The sequence below is a fragment of the Lynx rufus genome, unplaced genomic scaffold, assembly GCF_022079265.1.
Source record: "Lynx rufus isolate CCGP_SWC_20201006 ecotype Redwood Valley unplaced genomic scaffold, mLynRuf1.p SCAF_1, whole genome shotgun sequence".
Classification (NCBI taxonomy): Eukaryota; Metazoa; Chordata; class Mammalia; order Carnivora; family Felidae; genus Lynx; species Lynx rufus.
The window spans coordinates 4526361-4535024 of NW_025814823.1; the positions used below are offsets into that span (position 1 = coordinate 4526361).

The following is an 8664-nucleotide window of genomic DNA, read 5'->3' on the forward strand; positions in this document are numbered from 1 at the left end:
CTAAAACTACAGTGGTGATGCGATGCACGACTCCAACAAATTTACGACAAACCACTGAACTGCTCACTTAAAAAAAATATCGAGACAAGAGTGCAGATCAGTAGTTGCCTAAGTCTTTACTGGGAGCAGGAAATGACAGCAGAGGGCATGGGGGACCTTTCTGGGGGGATGGAAAGGTTCTATAACTTGACTGTGGCGGGGCCTGCACAACTCTATCAATTTCCTAAAAATCACTAAGCTGTATACTCACAATTGGGGAGTTTCATGTTATGTAAATTATACCTCAATAAAACTCCTAAAAAGCCTTGGGCAGACTTTCTAGGGTCATTACATTCACTTCTATATGTGCGACCTCATCTTTCTGATTCTAGGGATGGTTCTGTGACATAGCTGTGGATAACTCCTAATCTCCAGAAGAATTGTTTAAATCTCTCAACTAGCTGTGTGAGTAACCCAGTCATGCCTGAGAAATTTGCAAAGAGTCAAAATGATGTGAGGTATCTGTATCTCTGAATAAGTCACATGAAAAACAGAACTTTGCCGCTCTCATTATGCGTTAAGTACCCATCATCATCATCATCATCATCAAACCCCACAATTTGTAATGCACATTGCAACCAGGCCGGACATTAGCCCCTGCTCACTTACTGGATTATTCCAGTACTGTAAGTCGGAAGGAAGTTTTACTTTAGTGACACTGTACCTTGTGGTGCCACAAAATACCCTCCTTTTTCTGAGGCAGGAACAAAAACGCAAGTAGTGCTTCTGGGGTGGGGGCCACCCCAGTGGGTGGTGGGCAAGCTAAAACCCCACGTGGTAACAACGTGTATACTACAAAATCCCCCGGTCAGGCGCTCAATCGCTTTAACTGTAGAAGATCGGATTGTATGATGGCTTCCAACAATTTTGAAGCTACAAATCCCTGAGGAAGAAAATGATAAAATCCTAAAACACTGGAGTGTTTGAGTAAACGGAGGCTTAGAAAAGGAAAGGGATTTTCCACCAGGAGCCAGAATGTTTGTGGAAGGGCTAGGATAATAACCTAAATTCAGCTCTGGTTTTTTGTTTTCATGGCTTGACTACTGATTCCAACACAAAAGCATCCTCTGAATCACTCATCACCTTTGACTTCGCTCTCCCCCAAAACATTCAAATGCTGGTTAAAAATATAAACTGTGAGGGGTGCCTGGGTGGCTCAGTCGGTTAAGCGTCTGACTTCGGCTCAGGTCATGATCTTGTGGTTTGTGGGTTCAAGCCCCGCGTCGGGCTCTTTGCTGGCAGCTCAGAGCCTGGAGCCTGCTTCCGATTCTGTGTCTCCCTCTCTCTCTGCCCCTCCCCCACTCATGCTCGCTCTCTCTCTCTCTCTCTGTCAAAAATAAATAAAACGCTAAAAAAGTTATCTTTTAATAAATAAACTGTGAGATCATTTTGAAATGCAAACTCTCCTCTCCCTTACCATGGTTTTAGCACAGATCTCATCTCCTCTGGACTAGACTACTGAGGACTGTTCTGTCCCAGGACTGCCCCCATACCAATCCTCTCTACGGAGCTCGTCCCCTTCTGTGGTTCCTGGTAAACACCTCTGTGGCTTTCTACTGCTTGCAGGGTAAAGTCCAAACTCCAAGCAAGGGCTTTCCTAACTTCGTAAGACCTATTTTTACAATCTTATCTCCCACTTCTCCACCCAACCAACCACCCTGTACAAAAGTTAACCAACCACCCTGTACAAAGAGAACGTGCAGTTCCCTTCGCACCACAGATTATCATCTTTGGGGACACTTACTATATGCAAAGCTCAGTGTGGAGTTCTCTACCTGCATCACCTCATTTTATCTTCACAACAACCCCAGGTGACAGGCAGGTACCCTCGCCACCCCCAGTTTACAGGGGAGGAAAAGAAGGCTTAGATAACTCCTCTGGCTGACTTTCTCCCTATGTCTATAGTACCTGTCCCTCCCGCACACTCTTCCACTTGGCCTAAAGACCCTGCAGCCCCTCAAGTGCTGCCCCCTGCATCTTCTTTCAAGACCCCACTCAACTGTCTTCCTCCAGTTATACAACTCTTTATCCAGAGTTAATAATTCTGTCTTTGGTGCTTTCATGGCACTTTGTATGTTCCTCACTGGAAACGTCACACTACATCATAATATCTGTATCCATTCCAATAATATCTGTATCCATTCCAGTCTATCAATTAGAATATGAATCTATCAGAACAAGAATAGCTATTCTCTTTAACTCTTTCTTTTCTCTATGTTTGGCATACAAAGCAGGTAGGTAAATACTGAATGACAAGGTACATTAGTCTTTATAATGCGTTGTTTCATTCACTCCTCTTCCTTCCTTATATATTCTATTTCCATCTCCACATTTTTAGAGCCTTATTACCTCTGAGCTCTCTTTGGCAATAAATTCCTGCTAGCTTTCTCCCTGGTCACTTTTCTTTCCAATTCTCTTCTTTACCGATGGTGGATTAACTTCCTCAAAACACAGTTCTGCTTGGCTCTTCTCTATTCAAAAATATCCTTGACTCTGTGGTGCTTACCGAGGAATGTATAGATTCTTTACCCTAAATTCAAAAGTGTCCATGACCCAGGCTTAATGATTTCACTTTAACTTGATCCTTCTCCTACACTAAACAGAATTATGTTCCTTCCTGTTCTCTCAAATCACATAAAAGCCCTACCCATCTGACCAATGAAACTATATGTATAGACACTGCACTTTCTTCAAATGAGATTCAGTCACCCTTATTCAGCATTCCTTGATTTGATACATGCGTAAAAACTACAACTCTTCTGAAATCCCAGAGCAAATGGTTTTTGCCTCTTTCATGGGATTTAATCTACATAGTTCCAATATGATTTACATACATCTTAGCTCATTTATAATGTCCTCGACATCCTTACAGAGCTATATCTGAGTGTCTTACGCCTGGTGGGTGCTCAGCAAGTTCGCTTTGTGCAATACTGAATGAACACGTAAATGTTAGGTCATCCTGCAACCTAACTAAACTAAACTAAACTAAACTAAACCAAACCTAACCACACTCTCATGCTTTAAAAAAAAAAATTAATGTGCAATCAAACTAACTGACTGAACATCTTCACAGTCCTCCCTAAGACTATAACACAGTGGCATGTCAAAAACCATTTCTGGAAAAATCTGACCTTAACTGGCCCATGTCTCAAGAAGTCAGGTCAATCTAGGATGGAAACATCATCTAAGTGGATAGTAATCATCACACAGTGACAGCCAGTGTTCAACACTGGGCCAAGTGCTTGCTAGACCTAATGCCCCTGGTTCCTACAAACATCCAAGGCAGAGGGAGCTGTCCCACATTCTACGCTGGGGAGACTGAGGCCAAGGGAAAGCTCAGCAGTTTGCTCCACTGGTGGCTCTCTTTGGAACAGCAGAGCCGGGATTCACACCAAATTAAAAACATCTACTAAAAGACTAAAGCTCCCTATTGAGGAGTTACAACAGACTTTCATCATTTAAAAGAGCTTCATCTATGGCATATTTCAACACTACCACACACTTCTGAATCTATACTGCATGACTAAGGACAGGGTCCCTTTCCTATTCGCTATTTCAGGCGATGGAATTATCCTGTGACTTGGTAGGAAAACCAGCGAAAACATTCTAAATTCCTGTGCCTGTACATTTATCAGGGAACAGGTAGCACTGTCCACAAGCATCCATGCTAAACTGCATTTCCGGACCAAGTAACAATTCTAGGGCATCCTTCCAAAGTTATTCTTACAAGGAAATTTACCACTAGGTGGCAGAAGTATAAAGTTAACGCGGTGATTTCTCTATAGTGAGTAGCAGGACATGTTCCCACCCTTTTCACAGTAACAAAATCCCGTGAAACTGCTAATGGTTTTCCAAAGATTATTTTGTCACTTTGAGAGTGGCATTTTATACGTAAATGGTTCTACATTAAACTATTCTCCCTTATTGCAAACTGCATTATAATATTTATTTTAAATATAATATACAGATTTCAACCTTTAAGAAAATTTTTTTAACGTTTATTTATTGTTGAGAGAAAGAGAGAGAAAGATACAGCATGAACGGGGGAGGGACAGAGAGAGAGGGAGACACAGAATCTGAAACAGGCTCCAGGCTCTAAGCTGTCAGCACAGAGCCCTGGCGGGGGGAGGTGGGGGCGCTCAAACCCACAAATCGCAAGATCATGACCCGAGTCGAAGTCGGTCACTTAACCTACTGAGCCACCCAGGCGCCCCTCGACCTCTATTACATTCAACACTAACCACAGCTTCAACTAGCTCTAAGCACGTAAGTAGAACCATACTATCGCTGAATTAAATAACCCACTGTATGTTAAAGTACATTGAAACTGAAATTTAATTTTGTGTAATGTTATACAAGATGGCCAACAAGTGCTTTTAAATTACAACGGTTGAGGGGCGCCTGGGTGGCTCAGTCAGTTGGGCGTCTGACTTCAGCTCAGGTCATGATCTCGTGGTCTGTGAGATCAAGCCCCGCATCAGGCTCTGTGCTGACAGCTCGAAGCCTGGAGCCTGCTTTGGATTCTGTGTCTCCCTCTCCCTCTGCCCCTACCCTTGCTTGTGCTCTCTCTCCCAAAAATAAACATTAAAACATATATACACACACACACACGAGGAAGCTTAAGTTTGAGAAAATAAATCCAACTTAAAAAGTGATAAACATCTGGGGCACCTGGGTGGCTCAGTCGGTTAAGATGTGACTTTGGCTCAGGTCACAATCTCACAGTCTGTGGGTTCGAGCCCCATGTCAGGCTCTGTGCTGACTCAGAGTCGGGAGCCTGCTTCAGATTCTGTGTCTCCCTCTCTCTCTGCCCTTCCCCCACTTGTGCTCTGTCTCCCTCTGTCTCTCTCTCTCTCTCTCTCCCTCTCTCTCTCTCTCTCAAAAATAAATAAATATTAAAAAAAGTTTTTTAACGTGATAAACACCTGGAGACAAATTTATAGAATTATCTATCCACACATGTGCACTTTTGATAACTTGTGCCCTGCTTTGTATCTTTGGTACAATTTCTTTGTGGGTAGAAATTAAATTATATGTATTATTAAATTATTAACTGTGTATAATTAAATTATATTTAGCAAATATACGGGTAAACTATATAATGATCAAAATAATTCTGAAAACAATATGCATATGTTCACTTAATATGCACTCAGGAAGAAAATATTTTAATGATGATTTTCACTAATTTCATTAAGTAGAAAATAAAATCCCCACCTTTCACATAAAGAAGCCTCTAGAACTATGCAAATCTTCTATTTTGGAGCAGGGGATGAGGGTTTGGGCTCCTCCAGGAGCGATGAAGGGGGGCTCTAAACCATCTGTGGGACAGGTTGGATGTGTGGTGGAAGGAATTACACTTCATCTTATCATCCATCAAAGGAGTCAAGGAAGCCCAGCCCGCTTCAGGCTTTGGCCAATGACGTACAGCAGAGCTAGCAGAACTGGAGCTCCTTCAAAGGCTGGCAACTAGTCCGGTGTCCTTACAACTGTTCCACAAGGCTTCTTTGGAAATATGCAAATGAGCAAATGGCCGTCAATATCTAAGACCTCTAAAGACACACTGGCCCTGAGGTCTCCATACAAACTCACATCTACAAAGCCTCACTCCCCTGGCTGCCTCGGGGATGCTTCAGGCTAATTGAGATCTCCCCAAAGTGACCTGCGATAGGCTTTCTACTTCTGAAGACTCTCTGAAAAGCAAAAGTGAAAACATACGGTCCAGAGGCTATCCTGGCTCCCAAGTTTGCAAAAGCTGCTGTGTAATCCCTCATCTACAGACATTAAGACAAAACTGAGGTCCTCTCCAAGGATCAGTGGGAAGGAACAGTTGCCAGGGGATTATTTTCCATGGCAAGCACCAATTTATGCCTATAAAACAGTCTAGAAATATACTTGGAGAATAATTTGCAGTATACACACATGGATGCATTTCCTCATCCTTTAGCTCTGTACTGTACTGAATGCATTTATAAATAAGTGAAAATTACAGAGTCAGGCAAAGTTGTCTGGATACCTGACAGGCTATGAAAAGAACACTGCTCCTGTCGCCTTGACAGTTATTAGTTGATTCAATTCATGAGATGCTTACGTTCTCTAAAAATAAGTCAAGTAACCATCATAAAAATTTCTTTGAACCATCATCACTTCGAGGTTGACAGGTATCAAACTGCACGTTTCTAATTCATTCCTAGGAAATAAAAGAGACTTCGAACGGGGTCTTAACGTGAAGAATCTCATTTACATGTACTCTGTTGGGAAGGATACAGAGACAACTGAAAACACAGAGAAGAGAGCTATGGGAATACAAAATGTTGCAAAAATCAAATTTCTGAGAGCACCTACTAGCTGCATAGAGTGGACAGAGGTCTCTATCAACTACCCCCCACCTCCGCCCCCCCGAATCTAGGATGGGGTTGGTGCTCAATGCAATCTGCTTTTGAATGAATGGTGTGGTGCCGTCTCAAGGAATTGCACTGGGTGGCAATTTATTACGAGAGAGGCGGAGATGATTGTGAACTTGGTAAACAGCAACCTGGCAGGAATTTGATGGCAGTGCAATTAGCACGGGGCCGCCTGCTTCTACGGCAGGTGAAGGCAAGAGGGTGAATGCCAGCGGAAAACACCCCAGCGCACCGGCAACCCCCGGGAGACATGAAGGGTGACGCTGTGACAGGTACCCCGTGTGCAGCCGGTCACCTCCAAGGGGCCCCCGCCCGGCCCTTACCTCCTCCCTCCTTTCTTCGGGACCCGACACCAGCTGGGGGCTCAGCTGAGGGTGGCTGCCGACGCTGCTGTCGTCACTGCCCTTGTCACACGTGGCTTGCGCCGAATCCTGGGAGGACGCGGGCCCCTCTGCCCTCTCTTCACTGTCCACTGAACTCAGGGACAGCGCGCTGAGACTGCTGGGACACGTGGCGTTTCCTGCGCCCGGGCTCTGAGGGCTGGGGGGCTTGGGCGTGGTTGGCCTTTGGGGGGTGAGCGGCTGCTCCGGCTCGAAGGTAAACCGGCTGCCAGCCTGGCGTCCGCCCGGGTCCTCGGCAGCCGGACTCGCCGAGGCGCTGCCGGCGCCAGGACCCGCGCTCGCCGCCGCCCGGGAGCCTGCGGCTTCGAGGGGACACGCGGCCGCGTCCGCGCCTGCGCCTGCGCCTGCGCACCTCCTCCACTCGCGCTCGGCGCTGGTGGACACGCGGCGGGAGTAGGCGTCGTGCAGCCTGCTGTGCACCTGCAGCCTCTGGCTTGCCTCGCCCGGCGGGGGCGCCCCGCTCCGGGGGCTCTCTCTCCGCCAGGCCGCGTCCGCGGCGCTGCTCACAAACCTCAGGACTCTGTCGAAGTCCCTGGCCCGCAGCGGGCTCTTCCAGCGTTTCGTCCTCCTCTCGGCCCCACCGAACTTTTCCGAGTCGGCGGACGAACTGCTCAGCGTCCTCCGGGGCGCGGGCTTTTCGGGCGCCCCCTTGAGGTCCATGAGATTCGAGGTGGACTTCCGTTTGAAGGAGCTCTTCTTCAGAAAGTTCAAGTTGTCGGTGCTCTTGCTTTTCCGGTAGACGATGCTGTTGTTCTCAGAGTCTTTCACTAGAATCTCACACAGCGCGGGCTCCTGGGAGACGGGGGCCAGGGGCCCGACGTGGTTCTGGGACCCCTGATGCTTCTCGCCATCCAGGAAGCTGATGCGGCCCAGGCCGTAGGCGCGGCGGATGCTGCGGGACCGGTGGGTGCTCCTCTGGAAGGCGTCGTCGGCCTCCTCGGGGTCGGAGCAGTCCGACGCGGCCCCGGGAGCCGCCTTGGCGGCGGGGTCGCTCGCCGGCCCCGAGGAGGGGCACCTGCCGGTGGGCGTTCCGGCGGCGGCACCGTTCGGGATGGGTTTCCCCGGGTCGCGTTCCGGGGCGTCTTCCTTTGCCGCATCTGACCCCTCTCGGTTCTGAATTCCCTGAAGGACGGAGGACTTCAGTTTCTTAAAAGACCCCATTTTCCGGAAGGAGGCAAGGGCGTTCCAGGTGGAGGAATTTCCCATCAGGACCATGGAGCGGGGCCTTTCCGGGTTGGCGCTGGCCCTCTTCCTGCTCACGGAGAAGAGGCGGATGAGCCTGGCGGGGCTGAGTCTGGCCTCCGCGGCGCCGTCCGCGTCCCCGCAGGGGTTGCTGCCGCAGCCTCCATTCCGACACGCTGGGTGGGTCACCATTTTGGGGTCTTTGGAATCAGAGACGGAACAGGGGATCGCGGCGAGTCGGCCATGGCCGTTCCGGGCTGTTGTCATGTTCTCGGGGCGGCGAGCCCGTGGCCACAGGGCAGCGGGGTTCAAACCCACATGCACATCTGTGTCCACAGGCCCCAGGCGCAGACCTTCATCTCCGAGGCTGCTGCTGCCGGCCGGGCTTTCGCACCTGCTGTGCACATCAGGCTCCTCAGTTGTGGCCGCAGCCTGGAGCGGAAAACAAAGCCGGATTTAGTCATTTTCCTCCCACGGAAGAACCTCTACGAACAGCGGCTTCTCATTTTGGCTAATAATTGCCGGGATAAAAGAAGCGTGCCTCATGACAGGGTTGATCAGATCAAAACTGTCTTAAATTAGGGGCCCCCGGCTGGCTCCGTTGGTCAAGTGTCCAACTCTGGCTCAGGTCATGATCT

The 8664-nt window shown here is 48.2% G+C and overlaps 1 protein-coding gene across 2 annotated transcripts in view; it reads right to left on the reverse strand.

Annotated features, from left to right (window-relative positions):
- Window positions 1–8293, reverse strand: part of SPATA13 (spermatogenesis associated 13) — an 83658-nt gene extending 75365 nt beyond the window's left edge. The window contains exon 1 of one of the 2 annotated variants that reach the window (XM_047077821.1): window positions 6767–8293. In XM_047077821.1, coding sequence (XP_046933777.1) covers window positions 6767–8293 — 1527 coding nt within the window. Of the gene's footprint in view, window positions 1–6760 lie in introns of both variants that reach the window. The other variant, XM_047077812.1, reaches the window with a different exon arrangement.
- Window positions 8294–8664: the final 371 nt, after the last annotated feature.